This window comes from Populus trichocarpa, chromosome 18 (genome assembly GCF_000002775.5).
Source record: "Populus trichocarpa isolate Nisqually-1 chromosome 18, P.trichocarpa_v4.1, whole genome shotgun sequence".
Lineage (NCBI taxonomy): Eukaryota > Viridiplantae > Streptophyta > Magnoliopsida > Malpighiales > Salicaceae > Populus > Populus trichocarpa.
The window spans coordinates 8,262,956-8,288,819 of NC_037302.2; the positions used below are offsets into that span (position 1 = coordinate 8,262,956).

Here is a 25,864-nt window from a genome sequence, read left to right on the forward strand (position 1 = left end):
AACCAAACCACTATTTTGTTATGGAGGGCACCACTAGTTTTACTTTACGTGGAAAGGGGTGTCCACAATCATACACATGAGGGAAGAGATCACGGGCGGCGCTTCCGCTAGGAGACAGAGAGGAGCGAACAATCTAGGCCACAAATGGTAGCACTTTTTGTCATAAAAAAATGGACAGATACGATTTCAAACAGCCCGTATTCTTTTTCTTCTTGTTTTTGTGCTCGTGAACCTGAGCTTCTGTTTGTGTGTGGAGGTGAATATTCGTTATGGAATGATGGGCTTTGTTTCCCTGCATACCCTCTTCTGGGGCTATTAGGTGCCTCTATCTGTATCATGACATTGGCACGAATAAAACCTAGTTAATTGGACTAAAAGGTGAGGATAATTAAGCATATTATCGTAATTTGAGCACTTTGTATGGTTCAGATCAATCCGGCTGCCCGTAGAAAAGTAATAATTGATTAAAAGCGTGGAGAGGCGTTCCGACATTTGGTTCCGAGATAACTTTTTTAAATGGCAAGCACATTGGGTTTTTGGTAAAGAGAGAGGCCACTTCCTCTTCTATGGAAAAAAAAAAACGAAAATTAAAAAGAAGAAGATGACTTTCTAAGAGTAATAAAATAAAGTGATCTTAATTTTTACAATAAGAAAGATGTAATTTTTCTGTATACCAAAGAGTAAATTTCATAAACTTTCACTGAAAATAAAATTTATCGTATACTAGACCAATCTTGTTTTTTAGATGGCTACCAGAGTCACCTAAATAAATAACATGTTACAAATCCCTAGAATTTTGATGTCGTTGAAAACGAACAAAGATATTGTGTGAAATTTTTTTTTTCTTGGCTAATAGAAAAAATATCAAAGAGTTAATTTCCTATTAATCATTTTATACTTATTTTGATGGAGAATCATAAACTTATTAGAACTCTTTCAAATAAGAGTTCTAGATTAAGTTCCCTCTCCAAACTTAATCTTGATAAAGCTAGACTCTATTTTCTAAAGAGAATATTTATAGAACATTTATCTACATCCCCCACTTGTCAATATTAGGCATTATAAGCCATAACCTCATTCTTATGATGAGGCATCTTTTTTGTTTTCCTATTCATACAGGAAAAGGAACGTGTGACCAAAAAAGAAAAGCATATATAAGGAATGTTATATTAAGTCGTTATCAAAACTAACATAACATTATTGTTAATTTATATGTCTTGTAGTCAATCAGTTGGTTATATCTGACACTATTTTATTCACGTAGAACATATTTAATTTTATTAAATAAAGGTATTATTTATCTTTAATATTCATTTATATTTAATTTATGAATTTGATGTTTGATAAATGAATCTAGAGTAAAGATAAAGTTCATGGAACAAAAACACTTTGCAAATGAAATTATAAAGATGTTATAATTATGAGATTTTTATTGCATCAAAGTATTATTTTTAAATGTTCCTGGTCAATTCACTCTTAATAATAAACATTTATTAGAGTTGTTGAGACTAATACATATTATGTTTTTTCTTTTATGAAAGAAAACAGTTGATCCCATAAGCTGATGTATGAGGGATATCTAGAACTAATAAATAGGCACTTGTCAGATGACATGCACACTGAACTGACCCGCATGAGAATTCCATATGGATATATCATTTATGTCTATAGAAAGACTAACGTGACAATTGTGTAAGTGATCTTTAGACTTAAGATTACTAAGTTATCTTATATATAGGGAGTGCTATGTTTTGATCTCATTACACGTTATCTTGATAAATGTAATAAATGGGGACATTGGATATAATATAAACTATATGAAGGTATTTGAGTGATTAAGAGATGATTCATCACTCTAGGTGAATCAGAGAAAATGTTCCACATGTTCTCAAATAGTATTAATTGTTAAATTCTTACGCAAGGTGGAATGAGATTTGAAAAGAGTTTCAAATCTTATTCAAATGATCAATGACTATAATATTATGGACAAATATGATTTAACATGGCAGACATGCTTCATGCTAAAATATTTAAATTAGAACATTATTGATGAATGAATAATAATTACATTGAGAAACTGGTCACTGAAAAGTTAAGTCAAACCACTTATAACTTTTCTAATATTTAGAGGATCATGACACATTGCTAGACGGGTACACTTCAAATATAAATTAATCAATTATTGAATTGATAATAAACTAAATTGTTTAATTTATTTAATTCTATTTATTTAGAATTATAATTTATATCTGAGCTAACATACTAGGAACCTAATGGGTCACACATATTAAGAACCGTTAGTCAAAAATCAAACTTAGATAATTAATCAAGTGTGACTTGATTGAAAATAATTTTAGAAATTAAGCGCTAGAATATATTTAATTCAGGGATTATAATTCTAGTTATAGAATAATAAAGTAGGGACTTGATTGATTAAATTTCTAAAATTATCTTTAAATAATATATGGATATTATTTAAGAGGAAAGTTGATATTTTATCATTTATAGGGTTTTTAGAATTCCCTATAAATATAAAGTTAAGCCTATTATTTTGGTAGAGAAATAAAAGTTATGTTAGATAACTTTTACAAAAAAACTACGTAAACATAAAATTAGAGTTAGCACTTTAAGCTTAGTAAATCTCTCTCTCTCCTAAATAGAAATTTAAGAGATTTCTCATTGGTGGTTCATGTTGATTACCATTGGAGGCCGACAATTGAAACTTGTAGTTTCCTTCTAATTTTTGTTTTTGTTTTTTTAATTATATTTGGTATTTTAGCATACTCTCAAACATAAACATCTTGGGTTTCCTTTTATAATCTTAACATGCATGACACTTTTCACTATTTTGAATAATCCAAAAAAAAGCAGATTCATTTCATTGCATGTATGTGTATCATGTGATGTATGTTATAACTTTGATTATGAGATACATCATAAATAAGGTTTACCCTGTAATACAACGCCTTGCTTAACAAAGGAAAAATTCTAATTTCTTTCATAAAATTTTCAATTTTCAATTTTCAATTTTCAAGCTTCCTTTCTTTTAAAAAATAAAATAAAATAAATGATTTTTCATTTTGTTATCCACCGATAATTCCTAAGGTAAATGAACCGTAATAGGTTGTTACTTTTAGGTATATTAGGGGTAACACTTTTTTTTTTCATGAAAATACTTTGGTTTTAAAAAAATAAAAGTTTTTTATTCAAAGTAAGAATGCATAAGTTGTCAAGTTTTACTTATGATGTAAATAATAACAGTAGTTATAATCATAAATACTTGGGTCTTCAAGATTGTCCATTGATCATACATATAGATTAATGAGTCTTTGCATATTGTTATGTGCATGTTTGATCAAAGACAATATGCTAAAAGAAATAAATCATAAGTATGTAAATACACTAATATGCTTTAGGATAAATAAACCCTAATAGGTCATTATCTTGATAGTGTATACATTTTGGTCCAATAAGAGTGTTTATTTTTTTAGGTACCTCTAGATCCTACTTTCAAGTAGATAAACCGTCAATAGTCTCTATTTTGATACTTGGAACTAGGGTATTAAAAATCACTTAACAAAATACGTATGATCTTTCATCGAGGATAAATGAATCATCACCAGTTGTTATCCTGGAATCTTGATTTCATAAACAAGTTTTTAGCATCCCTTTTAGGTTTAGGGATAGATCAACAGTACCCCACACATGCATGCCTTGTTGCTTAAAAGATCATTGCTTAAGCATCGATTAGATACATATCTCCTATAGCTATACTAAAAGATAAGTCAATTCACTAATCATTTAAGGGATAAAAGTACCATAACAAACCATTATCCCAAAAGAAATTAGGAATGATAAGATGATTCGACCCTAGATAAGAGAGACACCGACCTAACCATCCATCCCTTTACTTCAAGGTTTAATCACGTGCATTATACCCATTGTCGTGACGTGCACGATGTCGAATGGTGGAACTGCCTCATAAAATTGAAGGGGGTTTTGGGTTTAATCATGAAGTTATAATTTGAGGGAGTCATTACCTAATATTATGGTCACTAAAAAACCTAATGGTCTGCGAGAGTCTGGGTAAGAGGACTAGTTGTGCAAGGAGAAGACGCACCACCCTTGGTGCACCTTATCTATAGTAATTTGCATGATTGATTGATTGTTAATCTAAGACATAATTCTATTTGTTGGTCTCATCTAATGTTGGTTTCTACCTTATCAGGTTAAATCTAACTGTTCTAAGACCCAAATTTTAGCATCATAATTATTTACTGGATACAACTAATTTCTAACATTTATTACTATTAATTCATTTAATTTAATATCGTGAGTATACGTTACGTTGCAAAATTGATATCCCAAATATTAACTAAACAAACTAATTTTTGTGGTATCTTTGAAATTTTGATCAAATCCTAATGGATGATCATAAATTGGTTACAATATCTATTTTTGTATTTTTTAAAACATGATAAAAATGCATTTTGTTTTTTAGAAAGTATGCATGAAATTGTTTTAGAATTTGGTCGTATGCAATTAAAACATTTGGGTTAATTAAAACATTTTATTTTTTCCCTCTTTTTTTTTTTACCATCTACTTAATACAAAATAAAAAGAAAATGCAACACACACACACATTCTCTTTTTAGTATATTTTACTCACACACACACATTCTCTTTTTAGTATATTTTTGTATTTTTTAAAACATGATAAAAATGTATTTTGTTTTTTTAGAAACTATGCATGAAATTGTTTTAGAATTTGGTCGTATTCAATTAAAACATTTGGGTTAATTAAAACTTTTTATCTTTTCCCTTTTTTTTTTACCATCTACTTAATGCAAAATAAAAAGAAAATGCAACACACACATATTCTCTTTTTAGTATATTTTACTTACACACCCCACAAGTACATGTTTATAAACCACAAAAATTCAAAATTTAACAATAATTTAAACACACAATAAAAATTCAAAAACTTGCAAAATGATCATTTCAAAGGTTGCAAACAGGTTGAAGAGATTAATGGGAACTCAAGAAGCATATTAAAAGATTCTAGGACTGCTGGAATAGTTACAGCATATGGATTTCCGCGTCGTCACCACCCGCGGCGTGTGGGTTCACACGCCGTCATTGGGGAGGAAAAAAAATGGGTGGATCAAGTAGATCTCCTATTCTTCTTCATGTCTGTACTAGCGGTGAGGGGTACTGCCACCTATAAAACAAAGAAAAACCCACAAACAGTCGCTTTTATTTTTTTCTCAAATCTACCTCTCTCTTTCTCTACTATAACTTTTGTTCTTATATCATCAGATCTCCTCCTTTCTATTTGTTGTAAACAAGGGTTGTTGTGAGTGGAGGGAGGTTGACGACGCTGCTATAAGGAAGAGAAAAACAAGAGGAAGTTGTTGTGTTATTGTGGCTAACGATGATGATCAAGAACTACCAGTGAAGGGTCACGACTAGTGCTGTTGAGGGCTCACAAGTTTGTAGAGGAATGGGGTTGCTAGTGCCTCATCATAGGTTTAATATTAATTATGATTAATTTACAATAAAATAACATTCTTAATTAAATTGACTCATAAACCTTAATGAGCTAAGTTTATTTAATCTCAAGCTCAACTTCAATTTATAAATCAAGTTAAGTTTTAACTTATTTAGAGTTCAACTTGTTTCCTGGCCCACACAATGTTGCGGGTTGGATAAAAAACAATTTGAACCTTAAAAAAATATTTAGATCCCAAGAAATTATTTGTCATTGTTATTAAATCTGATATAGTGGTTCAACCTTCAATTCTCTCCACCTAACTCATTGCCTAGTTCTAGTTTAGAATTAACCTTGTGAGAGTCAATTTGATGTGACCCAGTCAACTTGACGGATCCAAAAACAACACGGATGACTAATAAAAAGTGTGGTTTGACTTTAAAAAAATTCAAGATGAAATCTTTTATCATCATTATTATTATTGAGACGATAACATATTAGATTGATTTAAGCTTCGCGACTTAACTTACCAGCCCGTGACTGAGATCATGAACTCATTGAGTTTAACAACTTTGTTTTTTTTAAAAAAAATCTATTTTTGACTTAACAATATGATAACAGAAATAAACACTCATATAATTAAGCACTAACCAAACATCATGATGTTTGTTTAAGACTGCAATAACCTTAAAAAAGCAAATTGAAAAAAAATATGAAGACCAATTCAAAATTAATTAAATATTGAAGAATGAAATTAATAAAAAACCAAAAAGAATTCAATCAAAAGAAAAAAAAATTAGAAGATGGAATTTTTTTTAAAAAACTATTTGATATGGTTATTAAACCGGTCAACCTTCAAACCTCCAGATCCAACTTTTTGCCTAACCCGAGTTTATAATTAACTCGTATGAGAGTTGACTCTACGTGATCCAGTTGACTTGGCAGGTTCAAAGGCAACTCAAACGACCAATAAAAACATAATTCGACTTTATTTTTTTTTTCAAGATGACATGTTTTTTTTTTTAATATTGAGATGAAGAGATATTTAATCGACCCAAGTTTAGCGGCTGAACTTGCAAAACTAGTGACCCAGATTATGAACTCTACTGAGTTTAATAACTTTGTTTTTTAACTAATTTTTATTTAATGATATGATATAAATAGACACTTGTAAAAATTAAATATCAATCAAATGCTAAGATGTTTGTTTGAGAATATGATAATTTTATAAAAAAATTAAAATAAATAATAATAATTAATTTAAAATTAATAAAATATTAAAAGAAGTAATTGGAAGGTAAAATTTAAAAGTTTGAAAAGTTAATGATAATAATAATAAATTTTCAGCAATAGCCACGTATTTGAAGCTAATTTCGAATTTCAGTGCGCGGTCTTCCGTTTGTTTGAATTTGATAGATACATACTCCTCCTGCTATTGTGTAGACACAATTAGGGTGAGGAGCGCTCTTGTCTTTTGAAAATAAAAAAAACTAAGAAAGAAAACCCTAAGTTCGAAGATGAAGAGCAAGAAGCCACTGCAGCAACTCAAGCTGACCGTTCCAGCTCAAGAAACATCAATCGCTTCCTTCTTGTAAGTATCAACGTTCTTTTTCTTTTTGTTGTTGATGATAAATATAGTATTAATTTCGATATTTTTAAATTAAATTAAAAATATCAGGACCGCAAGTGGTACATTTCATGACGGAGATTTGCTATTAAATCAGAAAGGTTTGCGTCTCATCTCTGAAGAAAACATAAAGGAATCCCGTGTTGTAAGTTTGTAATTAATTGTTTTCTCCAGTTGATTTGATCTATCATTTAATCTTTTCTTAATTTTTTTTAAGTTAATCATCTATTTGTGCAGCCTTTCGACAGCAAAGAAGTTAATTTTGATTTCTCATTGGAAGACCTTGAGACCATCAAAGTCATTGGTAAAGGTAGTGGAGGTGTTGTGCAGCTGGTTCGCCATAAATGGGCTGGCTCACTATTTGCCTTGAAGGTCATTGTCCCCCCAACAATCTTTCTTATTTTTTTTTTTTTACCTTTTCTCCACATTTGAAATCATGGTTGTTCACTTTTTTCATTTCACATAAATCTCTGTGTCTTCACAGCTCCTTTTTTTTTTTTACTTAAAAAAGTAAATCAACGACAACTCATATCTGTCTTCACAGGTTATCCAGATGAATATACAAGAAGAAATTCGTAAGCAAATTGTTCAGGAGCTTAAGATAAACCAAGCTTCACAGTGTTCACATGTTGTTGTTTGCTACCACTCCTTCTATCACAATGGGGCCATTTCTCTTGTATTAGAATACATGGATCGTGGGTCGCTGGCAGATGTGATCAGACAAGTTAAAACAATCCTTGAACCTTATCTGGCTGTCGTTTGTAAGCAGGTTTGATTCTTCTTTCTTGGAATTTAGAGATTTGACCACGAAATAAAAGTTCTTGCGCTTGCTTTATGTTTTCTTTTTCCCCTGGCTCAACATTTATGTATGCATTTCAGGTTTTGCAGGGTCTTGTTTACCTGCACCATGAGCGGCATGTCATACACAGAGACATTAAACCATCCAATCTGTTGGTAAACCAAAAGGGGGAAGTGAAGATAACTGATTTTGGTGTGAGTGCAATGCTAGCTAGCTCTATGGGCCAAAGGGATACTTTTGTTGGTACTTATAATTACATGTCGGTATGTATAGGTTTTAATTTTCTGTTCTTGCTTCATATCACTAAGTTTCTTTTTTGGTGGTTATGTTGATCAGTTTACTATCTTATTGTTATTTTCATTTAATCACCTGTATTGGTTTCTATATCTTTCATATTTTTCCTGCACACCACTGATTCGAGATGTAATTTGTATATCACTAGTCTTTCCTCTTCTTTTGTTGTTTGATAGCCTGAGAGAATCAGCGGGAGGGCCTATGACTATAGCAGTGATATTTGGAGTTTAGGCTTGGTAGTACTTGAGTGTGCAATTGGACATTTTCCTTACATGCAATCTGAAGATCAACAAGGCTGGCCAAGCTTTTACGAGCTTTTAGAAGCCATTGTGCACAGCCCACCGCCATCTGCCCCAGCAGATCAGTTCTCCCCTGAGTTCTGTTCATTTGTATCAGCCTGGTAACAGCTTGTATAAATTCATTTCACAGTTTAATAATCTATAAGAGCATGCCGTGACTCTGTCTTATATATTTTATCTATTGTACCTTTTATGTGGCTTCTGGATTCTATCTGCTTCTATAATTCAGCTTTTGAAGTTCATTATTTTACATGGACTGTGGATGGCTCATGTGGTTGAACTAATAGATATCACGGTTCCATTGGCTAAAATAGACCGTACCAATCGGCTTCACATACATAAGAACATTTAACATTTTCTTTTTCGTAAAGTCTTTTATTTGTAAATCTCGAAGTGCACTCACTGTTAATGTTCCTGATCGTGTCTTTTATGGTATTTGCAGTATACAAAAGGATCCTCAGGGAAGGTTGTCATCTTTGGACCTATTGGTTAGTAACTTAGTATATTGTTTCCTCTATTTTGGAAATTCATGTTTTAGAACTTTTCACCGAAGAGGAAAAGAAGCAGAATCTTGATTGTTGTTCCTTTTATGCTTCCAGAGTCACCCTTTCATCAAAAAGTTCGAAGACAAAGACATTGATCTGGGAATTTTGGTTGGTAGCTTGGAACCTCCTGTGAATTACCCAAGATAGTCACTCATGAAGATATTTCTCGTGTAATGTCATGTTGTACCAAGTTATACTGTCTTGGAATATATTGAATGTTTTTAATTCATGAATCAGCGAGCCACACCCAAAATTTCATCAATTACCTATAGAAATTAACATCTATATATATCTCTCTTGCATGTCGACGTGATCTTCTTGTTATTGGACATCAATTATTCTCTTACCGAGAGCCTGGGTTCAGGGAAGACAATGCTGTACTGTGGCTGAGATTTTTTTTTTTTATATATTTATACTTTATTTATTATACTTCAAATAAAAAATTTAGATATTTATAAATTATTTATTAGGTTTCGAATATTTATATAAATATTTATTATTTAATAAAAATGAAAATAGTTAATATAATATTTGAAGTATGTATATGCATATTAAATGATGAATAGTATATATATACATGTGTTTATATATATATATTAAAAAAATTTAAATGATTTACAAATATATCTATATAATATAAATAAATATTGAGTTAAATTTGTATATGTTTCAGGTTGGGTTTGATAATATTTATACTATATTAATTATTAAAAAAAACATCCATTTTTTCTTTGAATTAAATTATCATCATGAGTGAAAATGGAGCTCTATTATTAGTTTGTACGAATAAATGTCGGTCTGATGCCAATAATGCCTGCCGAGCGTGCGAATAAATGTCGGTTTGATGCCAATAATGCAAGCGCACACGTGCATATTGTTTGACACCCCAATTCCTTTCAGATTTATGGACTTTAATCATCCTTACTGATATGTGGAGTTGAATCATGTATCGATGCTAATTTTGATGAGCTTTTCGCCACCTTTCATGTAGCTTCCAGCTCGTTTTCGACCACATATCAGGTCCATGTGGACGTATTTCTAGTTTAGCAAAAAACGTATTTCTACCAGCCAGGAAAAGGGTCGATAAGAAATGGCTGGAACTCCTGCAGCCATGGGAATTGGGATAAAAAAAGAAACCAACTGCATGTTCTTTCATCGTCATTTGAGCTTCATCTGCGAGGTTCTGTGATTCAATAGCTGGTATCTGACAAACACTGGCAGTGTTAAAAGAAGACTGATCCAAACTTGCAAGATGATAAAGAGAACAAACCATACAACAGAGGGTTAAGATGGATGAGTCTTGCATTCCTCTAAACAAGTACTAAATCATACAAAACTAGGATGGCGGATAGCTCCTTGACAGATGCGTTTTTTCTCAGGATATACACAAGCCAAAAAACAAAAAAAATAAAATTCAAAACGATGCCTCTTGCCTCACCAAACGGTCCATTTTTTTCTGGTCGACTTCACTGCGCCTACATGATCCTGCTTCCATGTCCATTACTAATGTTCAAAAGATAAAAAATACACAACGCAGGTCATTAGAAGAAAACTAGAAATCCATGCACAGGCTTCATTCTGGGCGGAGGAGGACGTTGAGGCAATGGCTGTTGTGTTACTTGCCGCTGTTTTGTTGGTCCTGAGTGATAAATTCAAAATATTTTTGGCACGTTATAACAACAGGAGTGATGTTGAAATCAAAACGATGGTTGTCAAACTTACCCAGTGATCATGTACATGCAATTATCATAGCCTGCAAAATAGACAGTCAGTTTTTCAAGTGAGTGTTTCAAGGTTCATCCAGACTCTTGACTAAAAGATGATAAAACAAACATCGAAGTCTAATCAGACAATCCAACAAAGGCATACAGATGCAGAAAAGTTTTACGATCCGGGAAAATATCAACCCGTCAAACATAAATCACAGGTATGTAATTTGCTAATAAGTTCTGCAAACCAAAGGCAGTTATGAGTTAAACGTAGAGGTTTACTGGGCTAACAAAAAATAAATAAGATAGCCATATTGAAGCACTGTGAAGAAGCCTTTTAATGCTCCTGCTAACTCAAATCCCCGAAAAAGGAAGGGTAATTTGACAGTGCCAATTCATACTATTTCAAACTGAGAAACACTAGTACTTCCAAGCAAACAGGGATAGCACTCCTGCACGTGAAACAAGAAAAACCAACTAAGGAGTGAGATTTGAACCAAAATGGAGAATGTTAGATACTTACTTGGATCCTTGTTGACTTTAACTCCTGTACCTCCAAAACTGCATGCAACATCAGAAGCCCCATTTTGCTGGTAGTAACTGTTGAACGCATACGATGCATGGGAGACAAGAGTGTCCGGCTCAAAACATGGTTGACTAGGCTGAATAGCAGAGCAATCCACATCGCCAGAGCCACATGCCCAATCTAAGGCATTCTGCAAGTCAAGTTGGGAAGCATTATTTGAAGCAATGCACCAAGTTGTGCCATTAAAACTGGTCAAACTTTTGTTTGCAGGCACATCAAGGACACCTTTTCCAGAGAAATCCAGACTATAGACACTTGTTTGATCTGGATAAAATAATCCCCAGTTCCTCTCAGATTCCATACCAGGCTTCCTGTTCTCATTGAACAATGAGAAAATATAAACATCTAGTTCCTCCCCAAGCTTTGCAGGAGTACCAGAGTTATTGATGACATGACGAATTAAATTGGTGTTGTAAATCTGGGCATTATCAGGAGTTGCAGCTTTCTCCTTTGATGACCCTTTGGATGGCCAGCCTGTCTCAGTGACCATTACTTTAATTGTTCTGAAATTCAGAGCCATCAGGGCAAAATAAATGGCATCAATCTGAGCATCAAACATGTTTGTATAAAGCAAACCCGTGTTTGGATCGATCACTTCTGAAGACGACTCAAATAAAGCATAATCCAAAGACACATTATTTGGGGAATCTCTATAAGCATAGTAAGGATAAATATCAATCATGAAAGGAGATTGGTTTTCAGCGAGGAATTCCAGCATGGGTTTCAGAAAGAATGCATGGCTACTATTAAAAGCCCCCGCAGATGGAGGGAAAGAACGGGACAAAACCCCAAGAGAATGGGTGCTTGAAACTTTGATCTTTTTATGCAGACCAACTTTTTTTAGGGCCATGAGGACATTGTGCATGGCAGGTACAACTAGGGCAGAGGCATTACCAGGGCTTTCTGTTACTTCAGCACCAACAGTTATGCATGTGATCCTTGCAGCCGGGTAGTAAGGAAGGACACTGTTTTTCAACCATGTATCTACATTGGATTGGAATTGAGAGAATGGTAGTAGGTCGGAGTTTGTAATTCCAATCATAAGTTCAACTCCAGTGTTTGCAAAAGCCTTGAGAACCTGGATACTAGAGTCATAAATCCTCAAGTATTTAATTTTATGTTGTTGAACCAACTGAGCAACCTTATCAGGAGTTGGGAGGTCATCAGCATTTCTTCCATAGCAAACTCCAATTGTGCTTCCTCTGCACAAAACTGCAAAATAAAATGAAATTTTTTGTTTGTGGAGGTGTTTGAAATGAAAGTACAACCAGCAAGCTAGAACAGCAAAGCTGGAAAGTTCTCGTACATGTAAATAAAAGCAAAATTGTCAGCAACAGTATAAGTTATGGATATTTTCCTATAACATGTTAACAACTACTGAAACAATCAACCATACATCATTTATTGTAACTATCAATGGGAGCTTTAAGGAGTCAGTGCAATTACTGAAACAGTCTCAAACACATTGCCAAATGCAAAGAATTGCTTGTGTTGATTTCATCTTGTAGGTGATCGATCAAACTACTTTTACCCTGTGATGGATTACCCTTCTCATCAACATAACACTACAATGACTAGATGCTGGGGCTTTAATGTAGGGAAATTGGAGATGGAAAAAAAAATGGAAGGCAGGAAAATATGCTTATTACTTCATGGGGACAGGCATCTAAATATGCTGGGGCTTTGGTTCACATCATTGCCAGAATGGATAGTCCCGTAGGGGTTGCATATTTTTATTCGATACTCACCAAGATGAAATGAAACTAAATGCACTGAAGACACACTGTCCTCATATGTTATCTCCAACATCAATTCGGAAAATAATTTAAGAATCAACTACTGTTTAAATAAAAATGTAATGTAATATTTTCACATATTGTCCTAACATATAAATTCATCACAAACTTGTTAGTATCGGGAATCCTATCACTAGTAACAAAATCTTTAATGAACTTGATATAGACAAAGCCTCCATTATGACTAAAACTTGACTATATAATGTAGAACGAGTTGGAAGAGAATAGAAGAAAGACAAATGAGAGATCAACAAGAGGAATCCACTTCTTAAACAAAAGAGCATTAGGATCCACCTCAAAATGCTCGAGAACAACAACATCGGTAAAAATTTTAATTCTCTATCCTCAATCACAAAAATTGTTCCTTAATATAGGTTATAAGAAGGTAATACTGAATTTAATACTTTAGAATCCTTAAAAAACTCCATCTTGATACTGATGGACAAGAGGAAAAATCTTAAATAATAAATCTCCAAATGATTCTTCTTCTTCAATGCATGAAAGTAAAGTACAACATCTGGTTAGCCATTATAGCTTTCTCTTAAATGCAGGTAGACTGGTGAAATAAATGTAATGATATAAAGTGGCAACTCATTGTTAGAACCAATTCTTCAGCAAGCTCCATTTACTCTTGAATGGATACTATGCTACAAAGGTGAACCTACAAAGATTTTGAAATTCTTCCATTATAACTTGGTCCATTCACTTAAAAGAAAGTTAATTTGTAGAACGAAGAACAGTAGCTTATTTGAGGAGTTGATCATTTTTAGTTTATGAAGAAATCAAGTTTATACATAACACAAGAACCCCAAAGATGAGAGCCTTAACACACTAAAACATGATCAGTCACATAACGTTGAGCTAATTCATTTAGTCAATTACACATTCACATGGTTAGCTAATCTATCTCACGATATAAATAAATTCGATTGACTGTAATCATATCTAGTGCCTAATAGTAATGAATCAATAATACATTCACACTAAAATATTTAGTCTTCTAGGCTGAAAATGTTGCAAATACAGCTCCTGGTAATAAATAAACACTAGTTTTGATTGGCATTACTTGAACAAACAGACACCAACCCAATTTTTCTTTTTTTGTTCTTTTTTAAATAAAAGCATATATATATAAAAACCGTTTTCAGTACGAAAAATGAACAAGTCACATTATAAAAAGAAGAGACTTCATACACATTGGCTCTTCAAAACCAGAAAAGGTAAATTTTCAGTACAGACATTGAAAGGTAGGATTTTCAGTACATACATTGAAAGAAACATCGTACAATGATTAGTACAAAGAAATGAAGAAGAAGAAGAACACATACCCAGAAGAGTAAGTAACAGTGATATTAAGAAGATAAGCTGCTCGACTCCTCTCGCCATTACCCTGCAAGTGAACTAGCTTTGTTTTCGTTTAGATAAAATGCTTTTAAGAGATTCTTTTGTTTTCTACTTTACTCTTTTTGTCAGTGATTGCAACGGTCATGGAACGCTACAGGAATCAAGAGACTCTCTCTCTCTGAGATCGTGAACAGAGAGAGAGCAACTAAGCTTTAGTTGGAGTGGACGCTTTGGTCGAATTTCGTGTCGGACAGACAGTAGAGCTACAGGACCGGATTTCAGAAATATACTGTAAAATATAGCATAGAAGTGCCTCGATTCCGCTAATTGGCATATCTGTCCCCCACTATTTTTTGGATATTTTATTTAAAAAAAAAATTAGAACAGTTTTTTAAGAGTTTTAGTAGAGTAATACTATTTAAGAAAGATCCGATGAAATAAACCTTTTAGCTGTTTAAATATATAATATTTACTAAATGATATTATTTTTAAGAATAACAAGATAATTTTTATATTTTAGAATAATAATATTTTTAAATATTAAGATTTTGAAGTGTAAAAAGATAAAACTCAAATCATTCGGTTCAATTAGTTAACTAGTTGATTTAATTATATGACCCGATTGATCTTTCACATAAAAACCATAATTTTATGAATTTTTTTAAATATATTTTATTAGTTAAAATATACTTATTTTTTTAACTTGTAGACTAAAAAATTAACTCCAATTAAAATCTTAAAAAATTATTATTTATACAGTAGTTATCCTTTATTTTTCAATGTCAATGATGTAGTAAGACTTGCGACAATAAGTGATTTTAAACAGTCAAATGTGGTTCTGTCATAATTAAATGATGATTTGCTCTAAATAGATGATGTGGATAGCTTAACAAATGCATTTATAGATCAATGAGATAGGTTTAGGTCTAAGAGAAAGTTTGGTTGCGTTAATCTAGAATGATAGCTCAATAAAGTCATAACTTTTGATCTGATCATTGGATCACACTCAAATTCTTATAGGAGTTTCTAGAGATTATTTTTCATATAGTAGTGACTACATCGCTATACGGACCATCGAATTTTTAGATATCAAAAATCTCGTCGAGACCTTTTGATTTTGGCAGTTTTAAGATTTTCATTGTTATTTTTGAAATAGGTTGACTGATTTTATTAACCATTATAAACTGGTCAATCGATTAGTCCAAGATTTAATTGAAATTGTGGTTGTAAACACAACATCAATTAAATTCTTATCGTGGTTCCTTATCATGACATTTAATTAATATCATGGTTTAGGACTGCGATATCCAAAAATATGCTATTCCGTCAAAACTTTTTGCTACTATGTTAATTCACTAATTGCTTTGATTTTGTATGTTAATTGTCCAATTTGTCCCTATTGCTTTTTGCTAATTCTGTTTTATAGTCCCTTTGCTAGTAGGTTAAAACTACGTTTTGTTACTACTATAATTTTAAAAAAATTTGATTAATTAATACTTTACAATTTTTTATATATCCTTAAAAAAAGTTATAATTAATACTTTTTTAAACTGTAATTATAAAAACTACTATACTAATAAACACACATTAGATTTGAATAGTTGAATTATTATATTATAATTAATTAGATTATTTTAATATCTTTACTATTTAGTTGTCAAGACATTCACCATAGCTATAAAACTTGAATTGACCCAATAAATTATTTAAGATCAGGATGACTTGGAGCCTAAACCAGTTTGGTTTGAGAAAAAAATAGAAAAAGAAAAAAAATTAGTTGATCTTGTCAAAAACTCGAATTGATTCATTGACCTGATCAACTTGGGTATGAATCGGTCAAAACCCGACCCTTAACTTGTTGATTTTGTTTTTTAAAATAATGCTGTTTTGTTTTTAATTTTTTTAGGTCAACCATCTCGATTAGGACCTTGGGAGGCAATAGATTACTCAAGACTAGGATGACCCAGAGCCTAGATCAGTCTAGTTTGAGAAAAAAAATAGAAAAAGAAAAAAAATTAGTTGATCTGGTTAAAAACTCAAATTGATTCATTGACCTGATCAACTTGGATATGAATCGGTTAAAACCCAACCCTTAACTTGTTGATTTTTTTTTTCAAAATAATGTTGTTTTGTTTTTAATTTTTTTAGGTCGACCCTCTCGATTAGGACTTAGGTCTTGCCTCGAATCGATCTTAAATCAGGTTTTACAACTATACCCTTAACATATGAAAATGATAAAATATTACATGCTCTCACCATAATAAAACGCAATGTCATTTATAATGACCAAAAATAACATGATATATGATATTACTGAAATATAATTTTTTATTTATATTTTTTTGTATTTAAAAAATAAATAAATTTAAAATTCCATTTTATCTTTAGCATAAAAACCAAAAATAAATAAAAATAAAATAAAACCCTGTCCTCTCTCTAGCACGAGCAATAAGAACACAACAAAAATATCCCAAAAATATATCCTTTTGCTTCTCCTTTCACCTTCTCTACCACATCTCTTACTAGCATCGCAACTACCATGAAAAAACCATCACTTTTTTCCATAAATCTATTAAATCAAACCTTGCCCTCTCTTTAGCACGAGCAATAAGAACACAATAAAAAATCCTAAAAATATATCCTCTCACCTTTCTTCTCACTTTCTCCATCACATCTCTTACTAGCATTGTAACTACCACAAAAAAACCACCACTCTTTTTCATAAATCTATTAAATCAAACCCTATAACTCTTACCTCTCTCTTAGTTCTCCATTCTCTCTTCAGTGTTAGTTTTCAAGCAAGATAGTAAAGAAGGGTGAAATCGACTATTAACTAGAAGATTATGATTCATATTAAGAGACCGATCCAAAGTTGTTGGCAACGATTATTGGCAAGAAAAGAACTCCAAAGGCTTCAAAAAGAGGCTAAGGAATTGTCCATTTAAATTGTTGGTGATTCGAGGATGAATCATCTTGAAGAGAGAGGGAATGATACGATCCATACAAGGTCAAATTCGGATTTTGACGTAAAATGTGCTACTATCCAGGTTTACAACAACAGTTATAATTCTCAATCTGACCGTTGGATCGAGCTGAAAATTTATGTGGAGTCTCCTAACATATTGCCCTAACTTAGGTTAAAATTTTAGGTCAATCTGACTTTAGTAAGGCATTGAAACACGGGTCAATAAAGGCTATATAAATTTTGTTATTTACTTCCTTTTGACTTGTGGGCTTCCTATTTGGCTAAGATTCTTTTTCTAAAAGGATGTGGCAGCTTATTTTGGAAATCTACTAATTCTACAAAGATCTTTAATGGGCTGCAACATAGTTTCCAAGTGTGGCAATGATTCATAATTATTTCAAAATCCTTTTCTTACAAGGATTCCTTATTCATCCTAGCTACAAAAAGGAAAGAAGACTTCAGAATAAATTCTACCTTCAGATCAGATTTCCTAGTCTATTTGGGACTTCTTAATGGTGACAAATCTGATTCTAGCATATTTAGGATGGTAATTTTTGGATTTTTATTATTTTCTTCTTAGTCTTTGGATTATTATTACTTATTTGGGTCAATTGTAAGTGGGCTTAATATAAGTCCACCGAAGGGGGGGTCCATTAGGGTTTATTTAAGTCTAGAGTTAGTATAAATAAAAGCATAACTAGACATGTAAGTTAGACAATCCAGATTAATAAAACTTCTTGTTTGCCGCACTTTGTGTGTGTGTGTGTGTGTTTTGGTGAGATAATCTCCTTTTCATGGTCCTCTAAAGAATTGAAAAACGACTTATCGAAGAACAACTGTCTTCATGACGTCATCCTTATACTTCTCGTTCGCAAATCAATATTCATTTGGTGGGGGTTTTCCGTTTCCAATAGTGCTGGTGCCTAGGTACAAGTTATCTTTGTGTCACACTCCTATCAAACCTGATTTACTTGGCTTTCCGGGAATTGGTGTCTTTGCGTATGGGTTGCGTGATCTCGTGATCACGAGGTTCGCATCAACTCTTTTCCATAAATCTATTAAATCAAACCTTGCCCTCTCTCTAGCACGAGCAATAAGAACACAATAAAAAATCCCAAAAATATATCCTCTCACCTTTCTTCTCACTTTCTCCACCACATCTCTTGCTAGCATTGTAACTACCACAAAAAAACCACCACTCTTTTCCATAAATCTATTAAATCAAACCCTATAACTCTTACCTCTCTCTTAGTTCTCCATTCTCTCTTCAGTGTTAGTTTTCAAGCAAGATAGTAAAGAAGGGTGAAATCGACCATTAACTAGAAGATTATGATTCATATTAAGAGACCGATTAATCAACTTCTATACAGAACAATGAGTCTTTAGTAGGATAACAAGTGGATTTTATAGATTATTATGAACAAATATGACTGCTAGAAGTATGTTAAAAAAATAAAGGAGGATAATAATATTAGAATTAAGATTATATAATATTTATCTGCTATTTATATAGTTTGTATATGATTATGATTTTATGTTTGTGTTAAATTCTATCTTTATAACATTATAAATAAGTCATTTAGTAGTTAGAAATGATGGCTAACACCATATAATCAATTTATTTCTTCAATTTATTCACAAGCTATATTTTGTTTATTGCAATTTATTCTTTACAACTTTTATTTACAAGCTTTCTTTTTATTGCTTCCTTTTTTTTTACGTTATTCTCTAGTTTGTAGCTTTGGCGTTATCCCTAATTTATTTTAAGCCTGTTAGGGTCAGGTTTAGAGTTCTATATTCCATTTGATTTGCGAGGTTGATTGTATGATCAATAATAGATTAGTAATCATGCTAAAAAGACGAATAGACAAGAACATTTTTATAACAATCGATGACCAATCAATTTGTGCAACTAATAAGGGCCATTCTCTTAGCCATGAAGAATCTCATAACAATCTACCAACAAATGTACCAATGGAACAACTTGCAATATATATGTCCTAAGATGACTCTTCATCTCTAATTCCCCATAACAAAATAAAACCCTAGTACTCCCATATAGTCTCCATGTTTTCAACTTTTACCAACATCATTACCTCTACCAAATTTTATTGGATATCTTGGTGTTTCTATTCCTCTATCATAACCCCATGCTTATCCCTTTTTTATGAACGTAGTGACATAACTAGGTGGTCACAACCAACTCTATTAAACCCTAATTAGCTAGCAATGGCTCCTCTTGAAAAAGTGTTCTTTCATTAGAATTTAAACTTGTCAAACGACTTATCATAATAACATTGTGGTTGTCAACAAGACCATGAAGGTTATAATAAATCAACTCAATCAGATCCAAAATGAGTTTAGTTAGGGTATGTTATGCACTTATTTTCTCCGATAACAAGCACTCCAATAGGAATGTTTGTAGCTTCTTAACCTTATATTAGATATCTTGTACCTACATATTAGACATCATAACAAGCTTAATTCTATGGTTATTAAAAACATGCAATTTTTTATCGTAAATATTTCAATTGTTATTTCAGCCAGCATCAAGTACTTCACCTACTGAAATGGCCCGAATAGTGCAAAAAATGATTTCTTTAATAAGATCAATTAACTCTGATTCAAACAAAGCAACTGGTTATACTCCTCAAAATGAAGATGACCGCTATGAAATTGAAATCTCTTCTTATCAACACTCCTATAAGAAAAAACCTTTATTATTCAAGTGGTTGAAAAAAGTCATTTCAAGATCTGCAAGATTCCTCTTATTAAAGTCTTTTGTTAATATCCTTTACAAGATTCCTGATAACTTTTAAGAACGATAGTATTTTGTTAATTCCATGATTTTTTATAGGGTTCATGTAACATCCTCAACATTTGGGTACAAATCCTTTTTAATAAATCCACAAGTAGTACAATGTTTTTTTTATCAACAAAATAGTTGATTGGTTTATACCAGGACCTTACTCTTAAGACCCAATCAATTTCTATCTTTGGGTATTACTTCAAATTACCATTATTTCTACCAAGATTTTGGTAAAGTTTCATTTGTATTTTAGACGCATCAATAAAGTAAAATCAATAACACTTCTAAATTGTGTGTTCATGCAAAATCCATCGTCTATGTTTGATCTAATCATCCTGGATCTCAAACTCAATATCTATCATTCATTCCATTATATCTCATTAATCCACAATACCATTAAGAACTATTAATACTCATATTATCAATAATTATTAATGTAACATATGATGATTATAATATAATAAAGTATACATTAACGGTATACAAAATAAACTAGTTACATTGTCTCTACACAAAATGCAAAATCATGTATAACATACATTTACAACTTTCATTTTACAAGTTTTGGGAAATTAATTACATAACATAACAAAATATCTATAATTACAACCCAAAAAGCTAGATTATACTTCATGCTAATCCATATTTCCTAAATCTAATCCAAAATAGCAACTATTAGCTATTCTTGACGAGCTTGTAAATCACTTGAAATGTAACAAAAACTAATTACATTATTTAAGTCTTAAGTTATAGATTATAAGAACATTAATAATTTTCATCTAAACGATACTTTAATCAATTCTTATAATCATATAATCTACTCAATTCGTTTACTCACTCATTTTCCAAACAATCTCTTGAGGTTCACTACAAATTTAGTCATTATGGTATCCCCGTATGGAAACCAACACTTTAATATTCTTTCCTGATCACCAATTACCTGGTAACCCATCTTGGATACTCATCAATTCGGTCAGCCCATCTTGGTTTTCAAACATTTCACCATTCCTATTTGGAAGCTAATAATTCGATCAACCCATCTTGGTTGCCAATCAATCCTGCATTCCCAATTAGAAGCCAATAATCCTTTCATCCCATCTTGGTTGCCAATTAATCCTAACATCATGTATATCTTTCCATCTTTGTTTACTAACCATGTCATTATCAACTAATTTACATAATAAAAGTAATGAAGCTTTTAAAAAAGAGTTTCTATAAGGTACCGAGTACCTACCTGAAGCCTAACCATGAGTGGCTCAACCAATATGCTGAATCACCCCAACAATCTCCCCTGTATCGACAAGTTTTTCCATTAATTATCATTTTTGCATAACAACATACTCCTTATTCATTGTAACATTCATTATAGTTCTATTTAGGTTTTTCATCCATATTTTCGAATCATTTACTACAAAAAAATCAACTTAATTACAAACAACTTTATAATTCCTTTAACTATCATCAATTTTACATAATTCCATGAAATTTACAATTCTCTAAAATTTTGCAATTTCACTCTTTTAGGCCTAACTATTCAATTACTCAATATTTTATCATTTCAGTACTTCAACTTAATCAAAATCATTATTCACATAATCATACATATATTTATAGCATAATTAATGGACAATATTATAAATGCATAACTTCCCATTTAATTCTCTATATGGTCCACCCTTATAGGCTTCCTACCTATCACCTTTCTTCTTCATTCTTTCATGATTCCACTCTTTTAACAACCTATAAAGGTCCTAGAAACTCAATTTCTAAGAAATCTTCACTTCCTCCAATTTCATCGCAAGAACCCTAATTCAATTCTTTTTTCAATTTAGCTTAAAATTACTAAACTCTTGTTCAAATTGATACAAATAGTTTTTGAACACTTTACCCAGTTGCCAAATGAAATTTGAAGTTTGACTTGTCAAGACTTTCCCAAAACTTCTCTCTTTTCCTTTTTTTCCTTAACTTTTTCTCTCTAATTCAATCTTCCCTCTCTTTGATTTTTAATGTGAAATTGTTTTTATCTCTTAAAATCCTCTCTTTCCACCCTAACAATCGCTTTTTATCCCTTTAAAGTGAAAGGAAGGAAGAAGAAATGAAAAAACTATATTCTCTCATTTGGCTCCCCCTGTTAGTTTTTAAGAAGACAATAGTCAAAATAGTCTGATCAATTTTAGAAATGGTTCGACCAATTTACTAAATCGATCTAACTATTTCTCAAAATGGCTAGACTAGTTTTGTTACTAGAAAAATTGGCCATAAACCTTTCTTCTTCTATCTTTTTACCTCATTTTCTTTTCTTTTTCTTATTTTATCTCATTATACCATAATTTTGATTATTTTTAATTTATCTCGGAGTTTACAGTTGAAGTCTGGATTTTAAGAGACTTAGTTTGTTAATATTTCCTCTGTAATTCTTGTTTAGATTTTAGTAGAGAACATAATGAGGGATATCTGCTTTAGTCTCAATTAAATATCCTCTTTAAAAATCTTATGAGCAAATATTTTCTCTCTTACAAAACTAATAGTCCATATTAGTCTATTATTTTGTAGAAGAACATTTGGTAAAATTTTGAAGTTTGGCTTTAACTATCTATATTTCTAGATTTTATGTTTGCAATACAATAAAAGACAAATTTATTTATTAAAACATATAGAAAACCAAAACTGAGTCTTAATTGGTTAGTTACTTTAATGTCAAAATACATTAAATAAAACCTTTGGTTATTGTTGGTCAACTCAGACTATATTGGTAAACCGATCTAATTCTGTCATTTAGGTGTTGCCACATGAGTAGTCACCCTTAAAAGTGTTGTAATGCCTTGTCTTCTTACTGGATTTAGTTCATTTCTCTTCTACTAATTCATGTTTAAATTTCTAATTTAGAAGACCTTGTTATTATAAACGCATAAGAATTTAATATAGTCAATATCTGAATTACAAATATAAAGCATTTATTTAAAAGAATCTTTTTAAATTTTTACTTATTCCTTAATAAAAACCATTGAAAGAATATTAGCTTTAAATAAATCTCATGAAACTATACAACTTTTTTCTGCTTAAGCCAATAAAAGACATATGTAAAATAAGTATAAGTTTCTATATATAGGAGATGTATAAATAGGTGTCAAACCACTAATTAGATTTGGTTTAGACATACCAATACTTATAATTTTAAGAGATGTAAGACGTAATCATCTAGTAGGTGGCCCAGTGGTAAGAGCTTGAGACCAAGGGGTTTGCTTCCCCTATGGTCTCAGTTTCGAGCCCTGTGGTTGCTAATATGATGACCACTGAAGGCTTACATGGTCGTTAACTTCAGGGTCCGTGAGATTAGTCGAGGTGTGCGCAAGCTGGCCCGGACACCCACGTTAATAATAATAAAAAAAGATGTAAGACATAATAATTTTTAAAATTCATTATTAGAAATGTTTGAGTCGAATCTTGAAAATGGACCAGCTAACTATACTTGCCTTTTGAATTACATTATAACATTAAATGATCTTAATATACTCTCGATGTTAATGCTTAATATTCATATATAAAAGATTGAATCCTCTAGAAAGCCTAATAACTTATTTTCATTCAACTCTAGATACTCGACCTCCTCCATACAAGATCATCAACAATAAATATAGACTTAAAGGGAGACAAATTTAATCCTAACATATTATTGTTACTCATTTTGGGCCCCTACATAAAAAATACGAAAAAGGAAAAAAAAGAGAAAATACAAAAAAATAAAAAAATGTTGGAAGAAAATAAAAACAATATATAAGTGATATACTAGAACACCTAGAAAATTGTCAAAAACTGATTGAGAAAGATCAAAATATATAAAATTAGAAAATTTGACAGTGTATTTTTGACTATTGAAGGCCCTATTTGCAAGAAAAAATCAATTTGAAGAGGAAAATTCAAAATTGAATGTTTAAGGACTCAATTACAATGTTTAATTAAATTTATTGAGGGCTTAATTGTAAGAAAAATTAATTTTTGAAGTTAATTTAGGCTTTAATTGGAAGAAATTAAAGTCTTGGGGTCAAATTAAAAATTTTAAAAGTTAATTTGGTCAAATTACGGGTTTAAGTGCATAAATATTGAAGTTTTATAGGAAATTATGAATTTGATTGAAGAAATTCAAAACCAAGGACTAAACTAAAAAAGACACGTGAATGTTATGGTTGAAATTGATCAAATCAGTGTTAAATTAAAGAAATTGAAAGTTTGTTTGTCTATTGTGAGTTAAAATACACAAACTCAGAACCAAAGACTAAAATGAAAAAGACGATCAACTTTAGGGCTAATAATTGAGTCTGACACGGGTAAAATTTGCAAGAAATTAAAAGTTGGGAGGCGATTATGGGTGTAATTAAAAGAAATTAGAAGAATAAGGACTCAATTGAATTCCGCCAATCCCGAATTTAAACCTTAAAGGATGTGTCATTCAGACTTAATGAAGATAAGGTGAGTGACATGTCGTTCATCATCTATGCAAAATTATTTTGATAATTTTGGCTGATCGAGTTGACAACTTTAAACGAATGAATGTGGGATTACAAGCTTCCAAATTGAGCAAGGTTGAATCCAAATAAAAGGTGTGCATCCCTTCTGCCAACTTCAGGTGGTCTCAAGTGATGATAACGTCAGAGTTGCTCTAATGTAACCTCAAAAGTGGGCAACTCACAGTTAGCCTTGATAATGAAAGCATTGTTTAAAAATTGACTTTCTTTTCACGTGTTCACATTTAAAGGGTTTTCAATGACTTCTTATTAAGGATTTATAACCCTTCCCTCAAGATCAAAAGGTTAGAAATGGATTCAAAACCTTCCCAAACTCTAGCAAAACTATATAAATATCCCTTTAAGACCAGAGCGAGGAAAAATAAGAGGAAAAAGGAAAATGTTATAAGAAACCTAAGTGTAAAGGTCTAGGAGCCTAACATAAAGATTTTTTAAGTTTTGGAAGGATAGTAAATTGAAGAGAGGCAAAACTTTCCATATAAAAGCAAAAAAGAGAGTAACTGTTCTAGGTATATTTTCTAATCCAAAAGTAGACCTCGTGGTTTGCTTGAGATTTTTTTTATTTGTTTTTGTTTTATATTTATGTTTACAAGTATATAAAAGAGGTTTAGAATGCTCGACAAATGATATTGTATTCACCTTTTTGTTGTTGTGGTTTTTATTTACTGAAGTTCTTTTAAATTTTTCTGATGTTTTTGATATTATAAGGTTACTGTTTAAGTGGTTTTTTTGGCTAGTGTGTACACATTTTTTCTTTTTTATGCTTTGAATTTTACTATTTTTTATCCATTATTTTTATTAGTATGCATTCTTGTGTACATATGGCACATGCATTTTTATATTAGATATGGACTAATTCCTTATGCACCACCTGCTTTAATTTTTGAAAAGCACACATAAACTTCTAGGTTAGGTGAGGGATTAACGATCTTCCCTTTGACTATTGATCAGAGTTCATATGCGTGAAACACCCGACTCATATTTGAGTGTCTTCTTGGTAATGATGGGCATATATGTCTTAACCATTCCTTACAATGCCCCCATACTGTCTTTATAAAGATTGTTACTGGGCAAATC

The 25,864-nt window shown here is 31.5% G+C and overlaps 2 protein-coding genes across 4 annotated transcripts; one reads left to right on the forward strand and one right to left on the reverse strand.

Moving 5' to 3' along the window:
- Nucleotides 1-6,893: 6,893 nt before the first annotated feature.
- Nucleotides 6,894-9,317, forward strand: LOC18107672 (mitogen-activated protein kinase kinase 6). Of its 2 annotated transcripts, none has more exons than XR_002978987.2 (8): nt 6,894-7,082; nt 7,170-7,263; nt 7,356-7,490; nt 7,663-7,887; nt 7,998-8,180; nt 8,388-8,621; nt 8,953-8,998; nt 9,110-9,211. XR_002978987.2 is itself a non-coding variant. In XM_006371909.3 (8 exons), exons 1-8 carry the CDS (start codon nt 7,009-7,011, stop codon nt 9,200-9,202), a joined length of 1,074 nt encoding a protein of 357 aa, XP_006371971.3. In that variant the 5' UTR covers nt 6,899-7,008; the 3' UTR covers nt 9,203-9,317. The 2 variants fall into 2 exon arrangements, 1 of the variants encoding a protein (XP_006371971.3); XM_006371909.3 differs by having other exon boundaries at nt 6,899-7,082; nt 8,388-8,611; nt 9,110-9,317.
- Nucleotides 9,318-10,334: 1,017 nt separating this feature from the next.
- On the reverse strand, nt 10,335-14,766 carry LOC18107671 (glucan endo-1,3-beta-glucosidase 13). Of its 2 annotated transcripts, XM_006371907.3 has the most exons (4): nt 14,475-14,765; nt 11,288-12,562; nt 10,778-10,808; nt 10,335-10,694 (listed from the first exon to the last, which is right to left on the reverse strand). In XM_006371907.3, exons 1-4 carry the CDS (start codon nt 14,530-14,532, stop codon nt 10,559-10,561), a joined length of 1,500 nt encoding a protein of 499 aa, XP_006371969.2. In that variant the 5' UTR covers nt 14,533-14,765; the 3' UTR covers nt 10,335-10,558. The 2 variants fall into 2 exon arrangements, with proteins under 2 accessions (XP_006371969.2, XP_052305166.1); XM_052449206.1 differs by lacking the exons at nt 10,335-10,694; nt 10,778-10,808 and adding an exon at nt 10,815-11,216 and having other exon boundaries at nt 14,475-14,766.
- Nucleotides 14,767-25,864: the final 11,098 nt, after the last annotated feature.